Below are 26,740 nucleotides of genomic sequence, written 5' to 3' on the forward strand. Positions count from 1 at the left end.
CTGGGTCTCAGGGATCTCCCTGAAGACTCTCCAACTTTGGGTGGTCCTAGACTTTGAATGCTGTCTTTCTCCCTTGATTTGGTGGCCAAACTAGAGCCTGAGTGTGTGTTATCAGTCTTGAGTGGCTTTGTTGTTACTCTCATATTCTGCTCACATCTGTGGATATTGGCTTTCATTCAGAAATTGGCCTGGGAGTTCCCCACTGCAGATCAATATTGTTTTTTAAGGTGTTGGTTTAAAAAATTGTTTTTATATAGCATTTTTCATTGTCTTCCCAAATACAGTACAATAAAATTAGACATTTACAGCAAAATAATTTTAAAGAAAAAATCCATTGACCTGTAAAGTAAAAAATACACTGTGCTGTAACTCTTTGTTTAAAGATGAGGACAAAATAGAAATTAAAAATTATTTTAAATCAAGAATTTGAACACCACTTCTTAGAATCTCTGGAATGAGACCAAAGTAGTATTTAGAGGAAATGTTAAAAGTCTTAAACGCATTTATTGGAAAACAAGAAGGAATGATGAAAATATATGAATTTATTAACATCTTGGGAAACTAGAAAAAGAATAAGCATTGTGACAGAAGGCTGGTATTAAGCAGAGTTTAGTGAAATAGAAATACGAAAAAAATAGTGTTTTCAATAAAGTTTAGAGCTGGTTCTCTGAAAAGACCAGTAAAATAGTCAAAATCAGATCAAGAAATAGAGACAAGACACATATAATAGCATGAATAATAAAAGTGGGAATATAACTATAAACATATAGAAGAAATTAAGTGTTTGCTCTAGAGAGACTACAAACCATCTCAATTAGTAATTTGAAGATTTATTCCAAATTAATACTAATAAAAATAGTGTTATATTTAAATATGGCCACACAGATTATCTATTTAGCATTAATTTGATATATAACACACAGTATTGTCTTTAGAGAAAATTTTTCTACTTGTGATTTTTCATTTGATGTCATATTCCTAGATATTTAAGTTTAACATGTGTTTGAGTCAGAAAGTAGACGACAAATGTATTTTTTTATATTCACTTTTTAAAGCAGTTTTATTGTGATATATTCTATTCACATACCATACAATCCATACAAAATATATAATAATGGCTTTTAGTATAACCACATATTTGTGCATTCAGCACCACAATCAATTTTAGAACATTTTCATTACTCCAAAAAGAAAAACCCCATACCCTTTAGCAAGTCACCTCTTAATCCCTCTGTCCTTCCCCAGCCCTACATAACCAAATTCTGTCTCTATAGATTTATTTATACCTATGTTTTGTATAAATGCAGTCATTACAAGAGGTAGTACTTTGTGTCTGGTTTCTTTCATTTGGCATAATGATTTTTAAACATTATTGTTTGTTTTTTTTAATTAGAGAAGTTGTAGGTATACAGAAAAGTCATATAAAAAATACAACTTTCTAATATACCCTGCCCCCCCAATTGTTGACACTTTGCATTGTTGTGGTACCTTGTTACAATTGATGAAAGAATATTAAAATATACTATTAACTACAGTCTGTAGTTACATTAGGTGTAATTTTTCCAATATACCACTCTATTAGGAATACTTTTTGACATACATTTGTTCCAGGTCATGGAAGATCATTCTTATATTTGTACCATTAACCATCGTTCATTGTCCACAACAGGTTCACTGCGTTATAAAAGTCCCATGTTTTATTTTCTAACTTTCATTTAGTAACAAACACAATCTAAAACTTCTCCTTTAAGCCATATTCACAAGCAAATTAAACACTGTTAATTATACTCACAATAATGTGCAGCCATCACCTCTATCCATTTCCAAACATTTACAATCACCTTCTTAAAAATTCTGCCCAAAGTAAGCATCAGCTCCCCGTCCTTTACCCACATTCAATCTCCTGGTAATCTGTATTCTTGATTTTAATTTTACGAGTTTGCTTATTATAATTAGTCATATCAGTGAGACCATATAATATTTGTCCTTTGCCTTATTTCACTCAACTTAATGTCCTCAAGGTTCATCCATGTTGTAGCATGCATCAGGACTTCATTCCTTCTTACAGCTCAGTAATACTCTGTTTTATGTCTATACCACATTTTGTTTATCCATTCGTCAGTTAATGGATGCTTGGATTGTTACCATCTTTAGGCAATTGTGAATAATACTGCTGTGAACATTGGTGTACAGATGTCTGTTTGAGTCCCTGCATGCTTTAGTTCCCCTGGGTACATATCCAGTAGTAGGATTAGTGGATCATATGACAGTTCTATACTTAGATTCCTGAGGAACTGCCAAACTGTTTTCCACAGTAGCTGTACCATTTTACATTCCCACCAGCAGTGAATGAGCTTTCCTATTTCTCCACATCCTCTCCAACACTTGTAGTTTTCCTTTTTTTTTTTTTAATAATGGCCATTCTAAGAAGTAGATGGGAGATATGTTTTATTGTGATTTTGATTTGCATTTCCCTAATAGCTAGTAATGTTGAGCAACCTTCCACGTGCTTTTTAGCTATTTGTATTTCCTCTTTGGAAAAATGTCTATTCATGTCTTTTGCCCATTTTTAAATTAGGTTGTCTTCTTATTGTTGAGTTGCAGGATTTCTTTATATATTCTTATCAAATATGTGGTTTCTAAATATTTTCTCCTGTTGGAGAAATCTCGTCACTTTGACAAAAGCCTTCAATTTTGAGGAGGTACCATTTATCTGTTTTTTCTTTCATTGATTGTGCTTTGGGGGTAAGTCGAAGAAACCATTGCCTACCACAAGATCTTGAAGATATTTCCTTACATTTTCTTCTAGGAGTTCTGTGGTACTTGTTCTTACATTTAGGTCCTTGATCTATTTTGAGTTAATTTTTGTATAAAGGATGAGATATAGGGGTCTTCTTTCATTCTGTTGAATGTGTATATCCAGTTCTCACAGCATCTTTGTTGGAGAGACTTGGTAGCCTTGTCAAAAATCAATCAACTAAATGTGAAGGTCCTTTTCTGAGCTCTCAGTTCTATTCCATTGGTCAGTATATCTATCTTTCTGTTAGTACTATGTTGTCTTGATCACTAAAACTTTGTAGTAGGCTTTAATTCAGGAAGTGTGAGTCCTCCAACTTCTTTCTTCTTTTTTAACTTTTTTTTTGTGGATATTCAGGCCCTCTTACTAAGTAGATTTGATAATTGGCTTTTCCAATTCTGCAAAGTAGGCTGTTGGAATTTTGATTGGGATTGTGTTGGATCTGTAAGTCAGTGTGGGTAGAATTGACATCTTAATATTTAGTCTTCTAATCCATAAACATGGAATATCCTTCCATTTGTTATTTAGGGCTTGTTGGATTTCTTTAGCAATATTTGTAGTTTTCTTGATGCAGGTTCTTTACTTCCTTGGTTAAGTTTATTCCTATTTATTTGATTCATTTAGTTGTTATTGTAAATGGAATTTTTTTTCTTGATTTCCTCTTTAGATTGCTCATTATTAATGTATGGAAGCACTACTGATTTCTGCGTTTACTCTTGTATCCCACCACTTTACTGAATTCATTTATTAGGTCTAGTAGTTTTCTTGTAGGTTTTTTTCAGACTTTCTAGGTATAAGGACCATATCATCTGCAAATAGTGAACATTTTACTTCTTTCTTTCTGATTTGGATGACTTTTATTTCTTTTTCTCGCCTAACTGCTCTAGATTGAACTTCTAGTACAATATTGAATAACAGCGGTGGCAGTGTGGATCCTTGTCTTGTTCCTGATCTCAACAGGAAAGCTTTCAGTCTTTCACCATTGAGTACAATGTTAGCTGTGGGTTTTTGATATATGCCCTTTATCATGTTGAAGAAGTTTCCTTTGATTCCTGTCTTTCAAAGTGGTTTTATCAAGAAGGGATGCTGGATTTTTGTCAGATGCCTTTTCTGCATCAATCAAGATGATCATGTTCTTCTTCTATTTGTTATTGTGGCGTGTTACATTGATTGATTTTCTTGTTTTGAGCCACCCTGCACCTGAGATAAAACCCACTCAATCCTGGTATATGTTCTTTTAATGTGCAGTTGGTTTTGATTTTCAAGTATTTTGTTGAGGATTTTTGCATCTATATTCATTAGAGAGATTGGTCTGCAATTTTACTTTACTGTTGTATCTTTATCTGGTTTTGGTATTAGGATGTTGTTCTAGTTTCAAAATGGCTTTCTCCCAGGACTTTCCTCTCTAGGCTGCAGTTCCTCAAAAATGTCACTCTTAGTTGCTCTTGGAGTGTTTTTCCTCTCTTAGCTTCTCTGGAGCAAAGTCTGCCTTCAACAGCCGTCATCAAACTATCTCTCTCATCTGTAGCTCCTGTGCATTCTTCAAAGAGTCCCTCTTGGCTGTGGCAAGCTCGCTCCTTCTGTCTGAGCCTATATACTGCTCCAGTAATCAAGACCCACCCTGAATAGGTGGGGCCACGCTTCCATGGAAATTATCTCATCAGAGTTATCACCTGCAGTTGGGTGGGTCACATCTCCATGGAAATACTCAAAGGATTCCAATCTAATCAGCACTAAAATGTCTGCCCCGCAAGATTGCATCCAAGTACATGGCTTTTTCTGGGGGACATAATACCTTCAAAGTGGCACAGATGTTTTGGCTTCTTAGAATGAATTAGGTAGCATTTCCTTCCCTTCAATTTTCTGGAAGGGTTTGAGCAGGATTGGCATTAATTTTACTTGGAATGATTGGGAGAATTCACCTTGAAGCCATCTGGTTGTAGATGGTTTTTTTTTTTTGGATTTTTTTTTTTTTTTTTTTTTGGATGTTTTTGATAACTGATTCAGTCTCTTAACTTACGATTCGTTTGTTGAGGTCTTCTATTTCTTCTTGAGTCAGTGGGGATTGTTTATGTGTTTCTAGAAGATTGTCCATTTCATCTAAGTTGACTAGTTTGTTGGTGTATCCAGTTGTCCGTAGTATCCTCTTAACGATCTTTTTTATTTCTGTAGGGCCAGTAGAAATGTCCCTCCTCATTCCTGATTTTATTTATTTGCATCTGTTCTCTTTTTTCCTTTGTCAGTCTAGTTAAGTTTTGTCAATTTGTTGATCTTCTGAAAGAATCAACTTTTGGCTCTGCAGATTCTCTCATTTTTTTGTTCTCAATTTCATATATTTCTGCTGTAATCTTTGTTATTTCTTTCTTTCTCCTTGCTTTGGGATTAGTTTGCTATTCTTTATCTATTTCCTCCAGATGTGTAGTTAGGTCTTTGATTTTAGTCTTTCTTCCTTTTTAACGTAGGCCTTTAGGGCTATAAATTTACCTCTCAACACTGCCTTCTCATACATTTTGATATGTTGTGTTCTTGTTTTCATTTATCTCAAGATTACTTACTGATTTCTCTTGGCAATTTCTTATTGACCCTCTGATTGTTTAAGAGTATGTTGATACTTTGGAGGATTATATGTTATGTGAGTATATCTCAATAAAATTGCTTAAAAAAAGAGTGTGTTGATAGCTTCCATATATTCCTGAATTTTCCAGTTCTCCAGCTGTTACTGATTTCCAGCTTTGTTCCATTCTGGTCAGAGAAAATGCTTTGTATAATTTCAGTCTTTTTAAATTTATTGAGACCTGTTTGTGACCAATATGGTCAATTCTGGAAAACCATCTATGAGCACTTCAGAAGAATGTATGTCTTTCTATTTTGAAGTGCAGTGTTCTGTCTATGTCTATTAGTCTAGTTCATTTATCAAATTATTCAAATTATCTATATCCTTTTTGATCCATTTTCATTACTCCAGAAAAGAAATAAAAAATGTAAAGATAATAATGTTTTAATACTCTTTCATCAACAGTAACAAATGTAGCATGCCAATACTATGGGTCAATAATATGGGGGGATATCTCTCTGTAGTATTTCTTGTAGTACAGGTCTCTTGTTAATGAACTCTCTCAGTTCCTATTTGTCTGTGAATATTTTAATCTCTCAGTTTTGAAGGCCAGTTTTGCCAGATAAAGCATTCTTGGGTGGCAGTTTTTCTCCTTCAGTTCCTTAAATATATCATACTGTTGCCTTCTTGCATCCGTGTTTTCTGATGAGAAATCAGTATTTAGTTTAAATCAGTTCCGTCGTATGTGACGAATTGCTATTATCTTACCTCTTTCAGGATTCTTTCTGTATCTTTGGCATTTGACATTCTGATTAGTCTGTGTCTCACAGTTCATCTATTAGGATTTATTTTGTTTGTTTTAAGTTATACTTCTTGGACATGTGTATTTATTTCTTTCCTAAGCGTTGGGAAATTTGCAGCCATAATTTCCTCAAATATTCTTTCTGCTCCTTTTGCCTTTTCTTCAACTTCTGGGTTGAAGAAAATCCATGACGTATAGTTGTGCCTGTTGTGCTGTCATTCATAGACCCGAGCCTGTGCTCTATTTTTTCTCTATGTTCTTCTGTCTGTAAGATTTCTATTGTCCTGTCTTCTAGTTTGCTATTTCTTTTGCCTTTTCAGATCTGCTGTTGTATGCCTCTAGTGTATTTTTATCTCTTCTGTTGTGCCTTTCATTCCCATAAGTTCTGTTATGTTTCTTTTTGTACATTCAGATTCTTCTTTTTGCTTACCCAGTGTTGTCTTAATATCCTTTATCTCTTTAGCCATATTTTCCTTCCTCTCCTTGAATTGATTTATGATATTTCTTTCATCTTTGATGAGTTCGAAATTCTGTGTCTTCTTCAAAGTCTTAATTTTTCGAGACTTCCGGAAGATGGTGGTTAGGAGAGACAGGGCAAAAAACACACCTCCATGAAAAATATTAAATAAAAGCCAGAAAGTGACCCAGAACACCAGTTCCAGTGATGCACCAGCTGGACAAGGTCTGCTAAATCCACAAGGACCATGCACTTGGTGAAACCAGGAGTCTGCATTCTGAAACGAGTGAGTAAGCCTGCTGAATATCCGGCAGCCATGCTGTGGTGTGGGGAAACCGTGGGTTGGCGTTTGGAGTCAGACTAGTTCTTTTTTTAAAAAACCCAAAAGCAGCTGCTGATATGGCAGCAAGAACCACACAGTGGAGCGCGGCAGGAATGGGCTGTGGGTATGCCTCAGTATCTGGTGTGGACGATAGCCTTTCGTGCACCCGCTGCTTATTTCTCAGAGTGAGGAAGGCAGGGGTGAGCCAAAAGGGGAAAATAACCACACCCCTTACAGCCGTCTTCCTGGTGGGCTGGAAACGCTCCTGCCTGGCACTGGCGCCGTAGCCCAGAGCTGCACCAAACAACCCAGCGCGACAGGAAGCCTTTCCAGCAACATGGGCACATGCCACAATATCGGGTGTGGACAACAGCCTTTTGTGCACCCACAGCTAATTGTCCGGAGCTGGGAACGTGAAGCTGTGCGAAAAGGGGGAAATTAACACGCCCCGTACAGTCATCATTTCGGCAGCCTGGGAATGCCCCTACACGGCCCAGTGGCCTAGAACTTCCCTTGAGGGACAGCACGCACCTGTGATGTAGCACAGGCTTCCATCAGCAGAGGCCCTATGAAGGCATGGCTTGGAAGAGGGACCCACTTGGAAATCCCAGGGACCATCCACCAATACCAAGGAATTGTGGGTCAGCAGCAGAGACAATCTGTGGCAAGACTGAACTGAAGGTTTAGACTCTTGCAACAGCCTTAAATCTCCAGGAACACCTGGGAGGTTTGATTGCTAAAGCCTCAGACACATGCCCAACATTCAGGGCGGACAGCACCAACAACACACGCAAACTTGGTGCACCAATTGGACCCCACAAGAATCAGACCCCCACATACCACAAAGACAGAGTTGGGGAGAACTGGCTTGAGGGGAATAAGTGGCTCGTGGATGCCATCTGCTGGTTAGTTAAAGTGGACGCCACCAACCTGTAGATCTGACAAATTAGAGATTAGTCTTTGAATTAGCCTAACATCCTAAAAGAACCCTATCAAGTTAAGCAAATACCAAGAGGCCAAAAACAACAGAAAAGTTTAAAGCATATGAAAAAACCGGATGATATGGATAACCCAAACCCAACCCAAATACCCAAATCAAAAGACCAGAAGAGATGCAGTACTTGGAGCAATTAATCAAAAAACTAAAGACAAACAATGAGAGCATGGCACAGGATATAAAGGACATGAAGAAGACCCTAGAAGAGCATAAAGAAGAAATTGCAAAAGTAAATAAAATAATAGATGATCTTATGGAAATAAAAGAAAGAGTCGACCAAATTAAAAAAATTCTGTGTACTCATAGTACAAGACTAGAGGAAGTTGAACAATGAATCAGCTACCTGGAGGACAACATAACAGAAAATGAAAGAACAAAAGAAAGAATGGGGAAAAAATAAAAAGAATCGAAATGGACCTCAGGGATATGATAAATAAAATAAAACGTCCAAATATAAGACTCATTGGTGTCCCAGAAGGGGATGAAGGGAAGGGTAAAGGTCTAGAAAGAGTCTTCAAAGAAATTGTTGGGGAAAACTTCCCAAACCTTCTACACAATATAAATACACAAAGCATAAATGCCCAGCGAACTCCGAATAGTTAGTAAATCCAAATAAACCCACTCCAAGACATATTCTGATCAGAATCTCAAATACTAAAGAGAAGGAGCAAGTTCTGAAAGCAGCAAGAGAAAAGCAGTTCACCACATACAAAGGAAACAATGTAAGGCTAAGTAGTGACTACTCAGCAGCCACCATGGAGGCGAGAAGGCAGTGGCACGACATATACAAAATTCTCAGAGAGAAAAATTGCCAACCAAGAATCCTTTATCCAGCAAAGCTCTCCTTCAAATTTGAGGGAGAGCTTAAATTTTTCACAGACAAACAAATGCTGAGAGATTTTGCTAATAAAAGACCTGCCCTGCTGGAGATACTAAAGGGAGCGCTACTAACAGAGAAGCAAAGAAAGAAGAGAGAGAGATGGAGAAAGGTTCAGTACTAAAGAGATTCAATATTGGTTCATTAAAGGACAATAAGAGAGAGAGGGCAAAATATATCTGACAAACATAAACCAGAGGATAGGATGGCTGATTCAAGAAATGCCTTCACAGTAATAACGTTGAGTGTAAATGGATTAAACTCCCCAATTAAAAGATATAGATTGGCAGAATGGATCATAAAAAAATGAACCATCAATATGTTGCATACAAGAGACTCATCTTAGACACAGGGACACAAGGAAATTGAAAGTGAAAGGATGGAAAAAAATATTTCATACAAGCTACAGCTAAAAGAAAGCAGGAGTAGCAATATTAATCTCAGATAAAATAGACTTTAAATGCAAAGACGTTATGAGAAGGTCACAACATACTAATTATAAGGGGCAATTCAACAAGGAGAAATAACAATCATAAATGTTTATGCACCCAATCATGGTGCCACAAAATACATGAGACAAACACTGGCAAAACTAAAGGAAGCAATGGATGTTTCCACAATAATTGTGGGAGATTTCAGCACATCACCCTCTCCTATAGATAGATCAACCAGACAGAAGACCAATAAGGAAATTCAAAACCTAAACAATCTGATAAATGAATTTTATTTAACAGACATATATAGAACACTACATCCCAAATCACCAGGATACACATACTTTTCTAGTGCTCATGGAACTTTCTCCAGAATAGATCATATGCTGGGACATAAAACAAACCTCAATAAATTTAAAAAGATTGAAATTATTCAAAGCACATTCTCTGACCACAATGGAATACAATTAGAAGTCAATAACCATCAGAGACTTAGAAAATTCACAAATACCTGCAGGTTAAACAACACACTCCTAAACAACCAGTGGGTTAAAGAAGAAATAGCAAGAGAGATTTCTAAATATATAGAAACAAATGAAAATGACAGCACAACGTATCAAAACCTATGGGATGCAGCAAAAGCGGTACTGAGGGGGAAGTTTATAACACTAAACGCATACATCAAAAAGGAAGAAAGCTAAAATCACAGAACTAATGGAGCAACTGAAGGAGCTAGAAAATCAACAGCAAACTAATCCTAAACCAAGTAGAAGAAAAGAAATAACAAGGATTAAAGCAGAAATAAATGACATAGAGAACAAAAAAACGATAGAATAAATAACACCAAGAGTTAGTTCTTTGAGAAGATCAGCAAGATTGACAAGCCACTAGCTAGACTGACAAAAATCAAAAAGAGAGAAAACCCATATAAACAAGATAATGAATGAGAAAGGTGACATTGCTGTGGATCCTGAAGAAATTTAAAAAATTATAAGAGGATACTATAACCAATTGTATGCCAACAAACTGGATAATGTAGAGGAAATGGACAATTTCCTGGAAACATATGAACAACCTAGACTGACCAGAGAAGAAATAGAAGACCTCAACCAACCCATCACAAGCAAAGAGATCCAATCAGTCATCAAAAATCTTCCCGCAAATAAATGCCCAGGGCCAGATGGCTTCACAGCGGAATTCCACCAAACTTTCCAAAAAGAACTGACGCCAATCTTACTTAAACTCTTTCAAAACATTGTAGAAAATGGAACACTAGCTAACACATTTTATGAAGCTAACATCAATCTAATACGAACACCAGGCAAAGATGCCACAAAAAAAGGAAAACTGCAGGCCAATCTCCCTAATGACTACAGATGCAAAAATTCTCAACAAAATAATTGCAAATTGAATCCAAAGGTACATTAAAAAAATCATACACCATGACCAAGTGGGGTTCATTGCAGTCATGCAAGGATGGTTCAACATAAGAAAATCAATCAATGTAATACAACACATTAACAAATCAAAAGAGAAAAATCAAAGGATCATCTCAATAGATGCTGAAAAAGCATTAGACAAAATCCAACATTGCTTTTTGATAAAAACACTTCAAAAGGTAGGAATTGAAGGAAACTTCCTCAATATGATAAAGAGCATATATGAAAAACCCACAACCAACATAGTACTCAATGGTGAGAGACTGAAAGCCTTCCCTTTAAGATCAGGAACTAGACAAGGATGCCCGTTGTCACCATTGTTATTCAACATTGTGCTAGAAGTGCTAGCCAGGGCAATCTGGGAAGACAAAGAAATAAAAGACGTCCAAATAGGAAAGGAAGAAGTCTTAATTTTTCATTTGACTTGGCCATATCTTCCTGTTGCTTAGAATGGTTTGTAATTTTTTGCTGATGTCTATACATCTGATTATCTTGATGAGTTTACTCTGAAGGTCAGTTTCTCTCTCTGCCTGGGGTTTTATTTTTGATTGGCTTTATGTTAAGTATCTTCTTTGACACTTGATTCCAGTTATTCTAGACCTTTAGAATAGCCTGTGTTTATCTGACCAGATGTTTTTACCTCTTCTTCATCTGATTCTTGCTGTGGATATGTGGTACAATTTTTAAGATTACGCTACTGGTACAGTTTCACTCCCAGGAGAAAGCTTCCTTTCCTCTGTTTTTTCTCTGGAATCTTGATTTGCTCTGTTTTTGTTTGGTCGCTTTAGTTTTTTTACACTCCTTCTTTGCCTCTAGCTGCTTTGCCTGGAGGACAAATTTGGGAAGGAGGGTTACCCCAGAGACATCAATATTTCCCAGCCAAAACAGGGCCAGGGAGCCACAGAGGAGGCAAGACCAGCCCAAAGAGCCCTGTGGAGACGATCAGGAAAGACCAAGACACAGAAAAGCCTTTTTGGAGATTCTCTGAAGCTGCTTCCCAGCATATGGCACCCTTCAGCAAACTCATTCCTGACTCCCTGTGGAGGCACTGTGTCTAAAACCTCCACCACCTCGGCCCCTGTCATGGGGTGGGTTGAAACAATGGCCACCACTGTCCCTTTCCAGTGGTGACTGAAATAGCAGCTCAGAACCTGGACCCAGCAGTCTGAATTCCCATCAAAAGCTGTGACCAGTGCTGGGCCATGCCCCCTCTGTTCTTGGGGAAGAGGACTTCCACATACCTCTCCATCCACAGCAGCCAGCCAGGAGTCAGACCCAAGGCAACCCACCTCAAGAGTGTAGATAGACACCCACAGCCACCATGAAGCAAGTACTCCCATTGCTTTACTGCAGTTTCTCAGCCTCTTCCTCCCGCTCTTCTCTGGAGGCTCTGCAGTACTCCCCTGGCCTCTGGAGCCCCTTAATAGTTGTTTCAGACAGTTCCTACTTGTCCACTAGATGTTTTAGAGGAGTGAGTCCTGGATCTTCCTATTCTGCCATCTTCCCCGGAAGTTCTCCTTTATATTTGTTTTTAATACTAGTGTTGTTAGCTTTATGGGTCTCACTCTTTTTCTACATTTGTTCAATAAGTTTGTTTTTTCTTTTTTCCTTAAAATATTTTCTTTTCATTAGAATAGCTGTAGGTTCAATCATGAAGCAAGTACAGAGTTTCTGTATACCTCCCCTCATACCCAGTTTCCCTGTTATTAACATTTTGTATTAGTGTAGTACCTTTGTTACAATTTACGAAACAATGTCAGTGTAATTTATTATTAATTGTTACACCGTGGTGTGCATTGGAATTCACTCTTTGTGTTGTAGAATTCTATGGATTTTCTTTTAGTTTTATTCTGTTAACATATATACAACCTAAAATTTCCCATTTTAACAACCCTTTCATGTATACAATTCAGTGGTGTTAATTTTATACACAGTGTTGCACTACCACCACTATCCATTACCAAAACTTTTCCATCAATTCAAACAGAATCTTTGTACAAATTAAACATTTACTCCTCGTTCCCCACCTCTACCCTTTCCCTTGGTAACCTGTATTCTAATTTCTGATCCTGTAAGCTTGTATATTCTAATTATTTCATATAATTGAAATCATATAAAAATTGTCGTCTCCTTCATCTCATTTTAATAGTTTATTAATTTTATGTCATTGGGCTTGTATAGTATGTATATATGGTGATTGTGTATCTTTGAGGAGGAACTTTTGTGGAATGCATGCTTTCCAATTTTTAATGAAACTTTCGGTCAAGTTAAGGGAAGTAAGACTTTGATTATATTGTTTCCAGCTGTGAATAGATTAAATTAGCATATTTTATATGGTCCAGAAGAACTTAATTCCTCCTAACAGAGGTGCACCTTCACATCTTTTAAGAATACGTGGCTCATCTTTATAACAGCTTACTAAATAAGAGATATTTTAAGAACTAAACTGTATTAAAATTATTTGTCTCATTCTTCTCTTGAATTGATATCTTTTGCATTATGTAGCAGTTATTTTCCAACAAAGTTGACTTTGAAGCCTGATGGAAATATGTTTCCATAGGCAAAATCTTGGAATAATATAGGAAAAAAGGCTAGGATAACAGTATAATCCAGTGTTTTATTCTCAACATGGTAGTCTATCACTATTATACTTGGTGAAAGTTGATATTGCAACCTCGTTTTTCTTGCTTGTCATTCTTTATCAATTTCTTTGTGTGTTTATGCATTTTTTGCTTTTACATCACTTACCCTATCTTTGTTAAGGATTTTACAGTTTTGGAGAATGTTTGGAAAGAAAGAAACCTTAAAGTGTTTGTCACATCCCTCATGTTTTCACAAGAATCTGAGTTCCAGAAAAGTTACATCAGTGTTTCTTCAAATGATCTGTAAAGAAGAACCAGATTTTTCATATTTCTTATTTTTCCAGCCTGTTCAGTATGATCCTACTGTGCATACCTAGTACTCGGCAGCTTGTATTATGTGATTTACCACCTAAATCCATTAACAAACAAACTGATAAATATCTCATTCTGCAGAGAGTCCACTGATCATGTGATTGAATGTTGTTGGACTGTCAAATTGCTGTAAATATTTCCAAGTGCTAATTCTCAATTTTTGTATTTTTCTTGTCATGGACTGCTAAAACTTACTGCATGGACCATACCTTGAGTAGCACCAGGTTGTTTGCCTATTTAAAGTCAAACCGCACATTAAAATGTTAAACTAAAAAAAAAAAAAAAAAAATTAAAAACAAACAAACAAAAAAAAAAATAAATAAAAAAAAATAAATAAAAATGTTAAACTAAATCCCTGTACTTGGCAATATTTTATACAAGAATTGTGCTAGGTCCCAAGACACATTCTTATTAATTTTTTTTAACCTTTTCACATTCCTTTTATTTTTTATTTTTAATCTTCATTTTATTGAGATATATTCACATACCACGCAGTCATACAAAACGAATCGTACTTTCTATTGTTCACAGTACCATTACATAGTTGTACATTCATCACCTAAATCAATCCCTGACACCTTCATTAGCACACACACAAAAATAACAAGAATAATAATTAGAGTGAAAAAGAGCAATTGAAGTAAAAAAGAACACTGGGTACCTTTGTCTGTTTGTTTCCTTCCCCTATTTTTCTACTCATCCATCCATAAACTAGACAAAGTGGAGTGTGGTCCTTATGGCTTTCCCAATCCCATTGTCACCCCTTATAAGCTACATTTTTATACAACTGTCTTTGAGATTCATGGGTTCTGGGTTGTAGTTTGATAGTTTCAGGTATCCACCACCAGCTACCCCAATTCTTTAGAACCTAAAAAGGGTTGTCTAAAGTGTGCGTAAGAGTGCCCACCAGAGTGACCTCTCGGCTCCTGTTGGAATCTCTCTGCCACTGAAGCTTATTTCATTTCCTTTCACATCCCCCTTTTGGTCAAGAAGATGTTCTCCGTCCACGATGCCAGGTCTACATTCCTCCCCGGGAGTCATATTCCACGTTGCCAGGAAGATTCACTCTCTTGGGTGTCTGATCCCACGTAGTGGGGAGGGCAGTGATTTCACCTTTCAAGTTGGCTTAGCCAGAGAGAGAGGGCCACATCTGAGCAAAAAAGAGGCATTCGGGAGGAGGCTCTTAGGCACAACCATAGGGAGGCCTAGCCTCTCCTTTGCAGCAACCGTCTTCCCAAGGGTAAAACCTATGGTAGAGGGCTCAACCCATCAAACCACCATTCCCCTATGTCTGTGGTCATGTTAGCAACCATCGAAGTGGGGTAGGCCAATACCCCTGCATTCTCCACAGGCTCCTCGAGGGTGCACTATATCTTTTTTTCCTTGTTTTTCTTTTTTTTTTTTTAACTTTCCCTTCTTTTTTAAATCAACTGTATGAAAAAAAAGTTAAAAAGAAAACAAACATACAATAAAAGAACATTTCAAAGAGACCATAACAAGGGAGTAAGAAAAAGACAACTAACCTAAGATAACTGCTTGACTTCCAACATGTTCCTACTTTACCCCAAGAAAGTTACCTAATATAGCAACATTTCTGTGAACTTGCTCCTACTATATCCATCAGAAATTAACAGACAGTAGTCATTCCTGGGCATCCCCAGAACGTTAAATAGCTTATCTGTTCTTCTTGGATTATTGTTCCCCCTTCCTTAATTGCTCTCTATTGCTAGTTCCCCTACATTCTACATTATAAACCATTTGTTTTACATTTTTCAGAGTTCACATTAGTGGTAGCATATAATATTTCTCTTTTTGTGCCTGGCTTATTTCGCTCAGCATTATGTCTTCAAGGTTCATCCATGTTGTCATATGTTTCACGAGGTCGTTCCTTCTTACTGCCACATAGTATTCCATCGTGTGTATATACCACATTTTATTTATCCACTCATCTGTTGAAGGACATTTGGGTTGTTTCCATCTCTTGGCAATTGTGAATAATGCTGCTATGAACATTGGCGTGCAGATATCTGTTCGTGTCACTGCTTTCCGATCTTCCGGGTATATACCGAGAAGTGCAATCGCTGGATCGAATGGTAACTCTATATCTAGTTTTCTAAGGAACTGCCAGACTGACTTCCAGAGTGGCTGAACCATTATACAGTCCCACCAACAATGAATAAGAGTTCCAGTTTCTCCACATCCCCTCCAGCATTTGTAGTTTCCTGTTTGTTTAATGGCAGCCATTCTAATCGGTGTGAGATGGTATCTCATTGTGGTCTTAATTTGCATCTCTCTAATAGCTAGTGAAGCTGAACATTTTTTCATGTGTTTCTTGGCCATTTGTATTTCCTATTCAGAGAACTGTCTTTTCATATCTTTTGCCCATTTTATACTTGGGCTGTCTGTACTATTGTCATTGAGTTGTAGGATTTCTTTATATATGCAAGATATCAGTCTTTTGTCAGATACATGGTTTCCAAAAATTTTTTCCCATTGAGTTGGCTGCCTCTTTACCTTTTTGAGAAATTCCTTTGAGGTGCAGAAACTTCTAAGCTTGAGGAGTTCCCATTTATCTATTTTTCTTTTGTTGCTTGTGCTTTGGGTGTAAAGTCTAGGAAGTGGCCGCCTAATACAAGGTCTTGAAGATGTTTTCCTACATTATCTTCTAGGAGTTTTATGGTACTTTCTTTTATATTGAGATCTTTGGTCCATTTTGAGTTAATTTTTGTGTAGGGGGTGAGGTAGGGGTCCTCTTTCATTCTTTTGGATATGGATATCCAACTCTCCCAGCCCCATTTGTTGAAAAGACCATTATGACTCAGTTCAGTGACTTTGGGGGCCTTATCAAAGATCAGTCGGCCATAGATCTGAGGGTCTTTCTCCGAATTCTCAATTCGATTCCATTGATCTATATGTCTATCTTTGTGCTAGTACCATGCTGTTTTGGCAACTGTGGCTTTATAATAAGCTTCAAAGTCAGGGAGTGTAAGTCCTCCCACTTCGTTTTTCTTTTTTAGAGTGTCTTTAGCAATTCGAGGCATCTTCCCTTTCCAAATAAATTTGATAACTAGCTTTTCCAAGTCTGCAAAGTAGGTTGTTGGAATTTTGATTGGGATTGCATTGAATCTGTAGATGAGTTTGGGTAGAATTGACATCTTAATGACATTTAGTCTTCCTATCCATGAACATGGAATATTTTTCCATCTTTTAAGGTCCCCTTCTATTTCTTTTAGTAGAGTTATGTAGTTTTCTTTGTATAGGTCTTTTACATCTTTGGTTAAGTTGATTCCTAGGTACTTGATTTTTTTAGTTGCTATTGAAAATGGTATCTTTTTCTTGAGTGTCTCTTCAGTTTGTTCATTTCTAGCATATAGAAACATTACTGACTTATGTGCATTAATCTTGTATCCCGCTAACTTTGCTAAATTTATTTATTAGCTCTAGTAGCTGTATCATCGATTTCTCAGGGTTTTCTAGATATAAGATCATATCATCTGCAGACAATGACAGTTTTACTTCTTCTTTTCCAATTTGGATGCCTTTTATTTCTTTGTCTTGCCGGATTGCCCTGGCTAGCACTTCCAGCACAATTTTGAATAACAATGGTGACAGCGGGCATCCTTGTCTTGTTCCTGATCTTAGAGGGAAGGCTTTCAGTCTCTCACCATTGAGTACTATGCTGGCTGTGGGTTTTTCATATATGCTCTTTATCATGTTGAGGAAGTTTCCTTCAATTCCTACCTTTTGAAGTGTTTTTATCAAAAACGGATGTTGGATTTTGTCATATGCTTTTTCAGCATCTATTGAGATGATCAATTGATTTTTCCCTTTTCACTTGTTAATGTGTTGTAATACATTGATTGATTTTCTTATGTTGAACCATCCTTGCATGCCTGGAATGAACCCCACTTGGTCATGGTGTATGATTTTTTTAATGTGTCTTTGGATTCGCTTTGCAAGTATTTTGTTGAGGATTTTTGCGTCTATATTCATTAGGGAGATTGGCCGATAGTTTTCCTTTTTTGTAGCATCTTTGCCTGGTTTTGGTATTAGATTGATGTTAGCTTCATAAAATGAGTTACGTAGTCTTCCATTTTCTTCAATGTTTTGAAAGAGTTTGAGTAAGATTGGTGTCAGTTCTTTCTGGAAAGTTTGGTAGAATTCCCCTGTGAAGCCATCTGGCCCTGGGCATTTATTTGTGGGAAGATTTTTGATGACTGATTGGATCTCTTTGCTTGTGATGGGTTGGTTGAGGTCTTCTGTTCCTTCTCTGGTCAGTCTAGGTTGTTCATATGTTTCCAGGAAATTGTCCATTTCTTCTACATTATCCAGTTTGTTGCCATACAGTTGTTCATAATATCCTCTTATAATTTTTTTAATTTCTTCAGGATCTGCAGTTATGTCACCTTTTTCATTCATTATTTTGTTTATATGGGTCTTCTCTCTTTTTGATTTTGTCAGTCTAGCTAGGGGCTTGTCAATCTTGTTGATCTTCTCAAAGAAACAACTTTTGGTGATATTTATCCTCTCTGTTGTGTTTTTGTTCTCTATGTCATTTATTTCTGCTTTAATCCTTGTTATTTCTTTTCTTGTACTTGGTTTAGGATTGGTTTGCTGTTCATTTTCTAGCTTCTTCAGTTGATCCATTAGTTCTTTGATTTTGGCTCTTTCTTCCTTTTTAATATATGCGTTTAGTGCTATAAATTTCCCCCTTAGCACTGCTTTTGCTGCATCCCATAGGTTTTAGTATGTTGTGTTCTCATTTTCATTCATCTCTATATATTTAGCAATTTCTCTTGCTATTTCTTCTTTAACCCACTGATTGTTTAGGAGTGTGTTGTTTAACCTCCAGGTATTTGTGAATTTTTTAAGTCTCTGATGGTTATTGACTTCTAATTGTATTCCATTGTGGTCAGAGAATGTGCTGTGAATAATTTCAATCTTTTTAAATTTATTGAAGCTTGTTTTATGTCCCAGTATATGATCTATTCTGGAGAAAGTTCCATGAGCACTAGAAAAGTATGTGTATCCTGGTGATTTGGGATGTAATGTCCTGTATATGTCTGTTAAATCTAATTCATTTATCGGATTGTTTAGGTTTTCAATTTCCTTATTGGTCTTCTGTCTGGTTGATCTATCTATAGGAGAGAGTGATGTGTTGAAGTCTCCCACAATTATTGTGGAAACATCAATTGCTTCCTTTAGTTTTGCCAGTGTTTCCCTCATGTATTTTGTGGCACCTTTATTGGGTGCATAGACATTTATGATTGTTATTTCTTCTTGTTGAATTGCCCCTTTTATTAGTATGTAGTGGCCTTCTTTGTCTCTCAAAACATCCCTGCATTTGAAGTCTATTTTATCTGAGATTAATATTGCTACACCTGCTTTCTTTTGGCTGTAGCCTGCATGAAATATTTTTTTCCATCCTTTCACTTTCAGTTTCTTTGTGTCCCTGTGTCTAAGATGAGTCTCTTGTATGCAACATATTGATGGTTCATTTTTTTTGATCCATTCTGCGAATCTATATCTTTTAATTGGGGAGTTTAATCCATTTACATTCAACGTTACAACCGTGAAGGCATTTCTTGAATCAGCCATCTTATCCTTTGGTTTATGTTTGTCATATTTTTCCCCTCTCTCTATTAATATCCTTTATTGTACTCATACCGAATCTCTTTAGTACTGAACCTTTCACCAAGTCTCTGTGTCCTTTCTTTGTTTCTCTGTCTGTAGGGCTCTCTTTAGTATCTCCAGTAGGGCAGGTCTCTTGTTAGCAAATTCTCTCAGCATTTGTTTGTCTGTGAAAAATTTAAGCTCTCCCTCAGATTTGAAGGAGAGCTTTGCTGGATAAAGTATTCTTGGCTGGAAATTTTTCTCACTCAGAATTTTAAATATATCGTGCCACTGCTTCTCGCCTCCATGGTGGCTGCTGAGTAGTCACTACTTAGTCTTATGCTGTTTCCTTTGTATGTGGTGAATTGCTTTTCTCTTGCTGCTTTCAAAACTTGCTCCTTCTCTTCTGTGTTTGACAGTGTGATCAGAATATATCTCGGAGTGGGTTTATTTGGATTTATTCTATTTGGAGTTCGCTGAGCATTTATGATTTGTGTATTTATGTTGTTTAGAAGATTTGGGAAGTTTTCCCCAACAATTTCTTTGAATACTCTTCCTAGACCTTTACTCTTTTCTTCCCCTTCTGGAACACCAGTGAGTCTTATATTCGGACGTTTCATATTATCTGTCATATCCCTGAGGTCCATTTCGATTTTTTCAATTTTTTTCCCCATTCTTTCTTTTATGCTTTCATTTTCCATTCTGTCATCTTCGAGGTCACTGATTTGTTGTTCAACTTCCCCTAGTCTTGTACTATGACTGTCCAGAATCTTTTTAATTTGGTCAACAGTTTCTTTAATTTCCATAAGATCATCCATTTTTTTATTCAGTCTTGCAATGTCTTCTTTATGCTCTTCTAGGGTCTTCTTGATTTCCTTTGTATCCCGTAGTGTGGTCTCATTGTTCATCTTTAGTTCTTTGTGTAGCTGCTCTAGGTGCTGTGTCTCTTCTGATCTTTTGATTTGGGTGCTTGGGCTTGGGTTATCCATATCGTCTGGTTTCTTCATATGCTTTATAATTTTCTGTTGTTTTTGGCCTCGTGGCATTTGCTGAACTTGATAGGTTTCTTTTAGGATTTGTAGACCAATTGAAGTCCTTATCTCTAATTTATCAGATCTACAGCTTCGTGGAGTACACTTTCTCTAACTAACCAGCAGGTGGCGTCCACGAGCCACCTGTTCTCCACAAGCCAGTTCTCCCCTGCTTAGCCTTTTTGGTGAGTGGGGGAGTGAGTCTTGTGGGGTCCAATTGGTGTACTAAGCTTGCGTGTGTAGTTGGTGTTCCTGCCCTGTATATGGGGTGTGTTTCTGGGCAGTCAGGGAGGGGGGGGGTAGCTCTAACAATCAAATCTCCCTGGTGATCCTAGAGTTTTAAAGCTGCTGCAATAGTCTAATCCTTCAGTTCAGTCCTGCCACAGTTTGTCTCTGCCACTGACCCACAAGTCCTTGGTATTGGCGTATGGCTCCTGAGACTTGCAAGTGGGCCCTTCTTCCAGGCTGTGCACCCCGGTTCCTCTGTTGAGGGATGACTGTGCTATGTCAGAGGTGAGTGCCGACCCCCCAGGGCGGTTCTGGGCTGCTGGGCTGTGTAGGGAGGCTCCCAGTCTGCTAAAATGATGGCTGAATGGGGCTTTGTTAATTCACACTGCTCCACCTTCCCAACTCTGGGACAATCAGCTGAGGTTGCGGGGAAGGCTAATGTCCACGCCCAGTTTTGTGGTGTGTGCCTGTTATTTGAAGTACTTCCGTCACACTGGGTTGTCTGGGGCAGCTCTGGGCTATGGGGCTGGCGATGGGCAGGAGTGTTTCCTGTCCACCAGGATGATGGCTGTGAGCGGACACCCCCCTTTTCTTGGGAAGTTGTGGTGTTTAGTGAATTTTCTCAGCCACTGGATTATTGCCTTTTGTCTCAGAGCTCTCTTAGTTCTGCTCTTGTCTTGACCTGCCCAAATTGCAAGTCTTTGAAGCTTTCTGTATTGGGCTTCTTAGAGTAATTGTTTTAGAAAATGAAAAAAGGATTAAAAACAAAACAAAACAAAAAAAAAGGGCCCTCCTCACAGATCTAATGGGTTATTGAAATGCTAAGAGACAAAGCAATTAGGACCATTAAGGAAAGGTCCACAGGGCAGAGAGATCAGCTTTTCTTCAGGATTTGCATATGAGCCTGAGGGCCTGAGCTCTGCCCTTCCCCTTTCTATATTCACCAGAACTCCAAAAATCCTCCACTTTTATTTTTGAGTTTTTCGTGCTGTTTTTTTCTATGCCTGTCTCCTCTCTGCTGGGCTGGCTGCTCTCAGATTCTCTGGTGTTTGGTCTCAGTCTATCTATTGTTGGAGTTTGGATCAATAGAATGAGTTTCCGATAAGAGCTGCCACTGCAGTTCTCCCTTCTCCTTCCCGGAGCTGACGGCCCCTCCTCCCACAGGACTGAGCCTCGCAGGGAGGAGCGCGGATCCCCTTGCCGCAAAAACTTACAGATTTCGCTAATCTCAGCAGTTCCACATTTTCATGAGTGTTGTATGAAGTATGCCCAAAGTTAGATTGCTCTGTGGTGTCCAGTCCATGCAGTTCCTGGCTTTCTACCTACTTTCCTGGAGGAGTAACTAAAACATACAGCTCACCAGTCCGCCATCTTGCCCCGCCTCTCCCTCTTATTAATTTTGAAGCAATTTTTTATGACAGAAAGTTTTTTACTTTGCCAGCTTTAAAAATTATATATGTATATGAATTTCACTTGAAATGGGGAATTAGGAGCAATCCATATGTTTGACCTATTCAGGGAGTCCAGTAAAGTGTACAGATGTTAGTGAAGGGCAAAAGCTTTCAAATAAACTTAATAGTAAACACACCAAATGGAGCTAGCCAGAAATCCAGGATTAGAAAACAGCTTATCCATGTGCAAATGAAAAATTTAAGTGATCTTATAGAAAGATATTTTCATTGGTTTTATGTAATTCATACCTGAAGCTTCAAATATTGTCATGGATTATAATCATCAGGACAGATAGATTAAAGTAATATAGATACAGAAAGGTGAAGGGAGGAAAGAGAAAGTTTTGAGAGTAAGTGTTGAGAAAAGACTTAAATGAGGAGGATTATGTCATTGAATGAGGAATTGAATTTATTGTAATAGATGTTTAATCATTTGGTTTTTAAAATTAAAACACAAGAACATTTTGAAATAACTTATTTCTTTAATTTGAAAATTTAGGTGTCTTTAGAAAAGTAGCAGTGTTAAATTTTCAGTTCTAGAGAATGGCTTGGTGTTTGGCAAATATTTATTGAGCTCCTAATATGTGCCACATTGACTTTATATTTGATCTTGGAGAAAGTCTTAGGCTAACAGAAAAGTCAAGTAAATAACTGAGTCAGCTGTTGCATGTGCCTGCCACTGCCAAGGAAGTTGGAGTATGCCAAGTAGTACCACTGGGCTAGAAAATTCAGATTGTAAATGTGGGAATTGAATGATAATGGCCGCTTACCTCCTGGAGGACCGTTAAGAGTTATACTTGGATGTTTTAAGGCCCTAGTTCATTGGTAATTGGGTAAACTATAAAGAATATAAGGTTTTCTTAAAGGAGGAATAAGTTAAAATTGAAGAGTGGGCATAAAAGGGGAAAAGAACAGGGTTCCTGTAGACCTTATTATGATAGTGCTAGTAGAATTTGAGGAATATAAAGGGAAATCTCACTTTCTTAATTGACCTCAGCATTAGTCTGGGCATGTTCACAAGTTTAAGGCTTGTTTTTTACTTAGATATGAAAAAAAATGAGAATAACCTTATGTTAAAAGTGTAGCAAGGTTTCAGGCTTCTGAATCCTCCTCTCTTCTTGTTCTCATTTTTTCCTTGTTGCCACCCCCACTCTTCTTGTACCCACTTTTATTCCTGTTGGCATTGTTTCTTTGGTGCCCAGTCCATTATTTTGAGAGTCGCAGTTTCCCAACCAGTTATGGTTCCCATTCCCAGAATCTCTTCATATCCACTTCTGGTTATTACTGCTTTTAATATGTCCCATCTCTCATTTATCATTAATAGTGTTTATTATTAATAGTAATGATAATTGACTTACTGAATGCTTATGTGCATGGTAGGTGTTCCTGTGTGCTAATGCTGTTGTTATGTAAAATACCAGAAATGGATTGGCTTTTATAAAGGGGGCCTATTTGGTTATACAGTTACAGTCTTAAGGCCATAAAGTGTCCAAGGTAAGGCATCAACAGTCGAGTACCTTCATTGGAGAATGGCCAGTGGCATCTGGAAAACCTCTGCTAGCTGGGAAGGCACGTGACTGGCACCTGCTTGCTCCTAGGTTGCATTTCAAAGTGGCATTCTCCAGAATATCAGTTTTCAATGGCCGTCTTCAAAATGTCCCTCAGCTGTAGCAAGTAGTGAGCTCCTTCTGTCTGAGCTTTTATAGGGCTCCAGTGAACTAATCAAGGCCCATGCTGAATGGGCGGGGCCACACCTCCATGGAAATTATCTAATCAGAGTTATTACCTACAGTTGGGTGGGTCACATCTCTATGGAAACAACCTAATCCAAAGGTTCCAACTTAATCAACACTAATACGTCTGCCTCCACAAGATTGCATCAAAGATAATGGCATTTTGGGGGCCATAATACATCCAAACCAGCACAGTAGGTTTTCATTAAATGTTTATTGATAGAAATGCACAAACCTAGACAAGAGAACTTATAATCTTTGCCTCTTACACAATACCTCAGAAGCTGAATCTTCCTGTAAACTGTGTGTGTGATAGACACTGTAGGGAATACTGAGATGGAAGAGAATTTGACCCTGTCTTCATGGAGCTTAAAATTCTTAGTGAGATAAAGGACAGTTATATTCAACTAAACAGAATAAATACAGGTTTTTGGTTTTTTGTTAAATTTTGGTGGTGTTGAGAATTTTAGTGCTAAAAATGGTCATGCTAAACTCCAAAAACTAAATATTCAAAAAAGAACTGTATTTAACTTTTATTAAATAAAAGATGTTTTAAGCAATTAAAAATTCATAAAAAGGCCAGAGAATATCACAAATTATGCACATACCTAAGAATTTGATAATTGTTATTCATGTAGTTCTTCTATTTATTTGTTTAATACTAAATTCTATGTTTGTTTTATTCATAAAGCCATATCCAGAAGACCCAGCAGTATATAAACCACTTTCCCAGGAAGAACTGCAAAGGATAAAGAATGAGAAAAAACAGAAACAAAATGAGAGAAAACAGAAAATATCAGAAAATCGCAAACATTTGGCTAGTGTGCGGGTTGTACAAAAAAACCTCGTCTTTGTTGTGGGTCTGTCTCAGCGCCTAGCAGATCCAGAGGTAAGTTTTCTTTTGCTTTCTTTCTCAATTAGACATATTTTTCTTTTTTTTTTTTTTAACTTAATTTGAAAACAACAGTTGACCCTGTTCAACTGCAAAATTCCTCTGAAAATATTAAAATTTAGTAGGAGAAAATGGGAAATTGTATAATAATCACCAGGGCATATACAACCAGTTGTGATCTTAGGCAAGCGTCTTAATCTTTAATCTTTCTTGGCCTCAGTTTCTTCAGTTGTAATACTAGGGAGTTGGACCAGATCTCTCTCAGCACTGAAGTCCCCTTTAGTGCTGATGGTTTGTGAAAATTGGATGATTCTGTTTTATTGTTAAGGCTACGTAAAATGTGACATGACTATTCTGTTTTTTCCTCTTTTCTGTAGCTTATCTAAAGTCCAACAGTGGAGATGCAGTTACATGAACTCATTGGAGATCTGAACTTACGTTTTTCATCCTTCCCAAATTCTTCAAGTAATTGTTGGTTTTTCCAGAATGCTGCTTTACTGTGTCATTATTCGTTATTCTTTTGTTCTAAGCCAGTTTTGGAGAATGGATTAGGTTCTTTGTCATTCATTTGGGGGCAGGGGAGGTATTAACCTTTTTTCTTTGTTTTCTTTCTTAAATCTCCTACCACCAACAGCCTTAGTAATATTGAATCCATACTTCCCTTGATGCCCTTGGATACTCATTTGTTAATTTCTTTTCTGATAAAATACCAGGAGGTGCTCACTAGATTGTTAGGAGGGCAAATAGAAGCTGATTTACAGCCAAAATGCTTATTTCCATAGGAGAGAGCTGGGTGGTGGGAATCATCCACAAGTACCCCCTTGAGAAGGGTTTGAGCTAATGTTTATCTTGGTTCCAATCAGAAGGATTGTAGTTAATATTCTTAAGGAGATGGTACCCTTCAGACTTGGTGCTAGTGGGCGAAAGATCCCAGAAGGAGGAATTTAAGGAGTCTAAAGTCTTGTGTTTTTTTTGTTTTTTTGTTTTTTGTAAAAATTATTTTAGAATGTTAAATCTTTATTGATGATGAGTTTACTATGTGTTTAGTCTATTAAGGGCTTCAAGATCATTAGAGGAGAAAGTCTGGAAGACCTTAGTAAGCATAAACTATCATGGGCAGTAAACATGGAAGCAATCAAGAATTACTAGGATCTAGGTCCAGGAATACTGGCAGTAGTGGACTACATTATATTCAGGAGACCAGTTTCTTTCCAAAGCCGAAGGGGTGGGTCTAGGGTTCATATAGGAAAGGACTTTTTAAATAAGAGATATAAGGTGAAGCTCATTTTGGGCCTATATTCAACCTCAGCTAGTACTTACTCTCATGGCCGGCAGAAGCTCTGCCTGACTTTTTTTTTTTTTAATCATTTTATTGAGATATATTCACATACCATGCAGTCATACAAAACAAATCGTACATTCGATTGTTCACAATACCATTACATAGTTGTGCATTCATCACCAAAATCAATCCCTGACACCTTCATTACCACACACACAAAAATAACAAGAATAATAATTAAAGTGAAAAAGAGCAATTAAAGTAAAAAGGAACACTGAGTGCCTTTGTTTGTTTGTTTCCTTCCCCCATTTTTCTACTCATCCATCCATAAACTAGACAAAAGGGAGTGTGGTCCTTATGGCTTTCCCAATCACATTGTCAACCCTCATAAGCTACATTTTTATACAATCGTCTTCAAGATTCATGGGTTCTGGTTGTAGTTTGATAGTTTCCAGCTACCCCAGTTCATTAGAACCTAAAAAGATTGTCTGTATTGTGCGTAAGAGTGCCCACCAGAGTGACCTCTTGGCTCCTTTTGGAATCTCTCTGCCACTGAAGCTTATTTCATTTCCTTTCATTTCCCCCTTTTGGTCAAGAAGATGTTCTCCATCCCACGATGCCGGGTCTGCATTCCTTCCTGGGAGTCATATACCACATTGCCAGGGAGATGCACTCCCCTGGGTGTCAGATCCCATGTAGAAGGGAGGGCAGTGATTTCACCTGCCAAGTTGGCTTAGCTAGAGAGAGTCTGCATGACTTTTGATGACCATAACCTTGAAAACAACCATGAGTTTGCATCATCCCTTCTATTCCCTCTTAGCTTTTTTCCTACCCAGAGAGTACTTCCTGTTTACTGGCTTTTGTTAGCTGCCTCTGC

The 26,740-nt window shown here is 37.5% G+C and overlaps 1 protein-coding gene across 1 annotated transcript in view; it reads left to right on the forward strand.

Annotated features, from left to right (window-relative positions):
- Positions 1-26,740, forward strand: part of CNOT4 (CCR4-NOT transcription complex subunit 4) — a 186,300-nt gene that overhangs the window by 100,220 nt on the left and 59,340 nt on the right. Inside the window, 1 exon segment of the mRNA XM_037836099.1 lies at positions 24,381-24,578. Within this exon segment, the coding sequence (XP_037692027.1) occupies positions 24,381-24,578 (198 nt within the window).

Source organism: Choloepus didactylus, chromosome 5 (assembly GCF_015220235.1).
Source record: "Choloepus didactylus isolate mChoDid1 chromosome 5, mChoDid1.pri, whole genome shotgun sequence".
Taxonomy (NCBI): domain Eukaryota; kingdom Metazoa; phylum Chordata; class Mammalia; order Pilosa; family Megalonychidae; genus Choloepus; species Choloepus didactylus.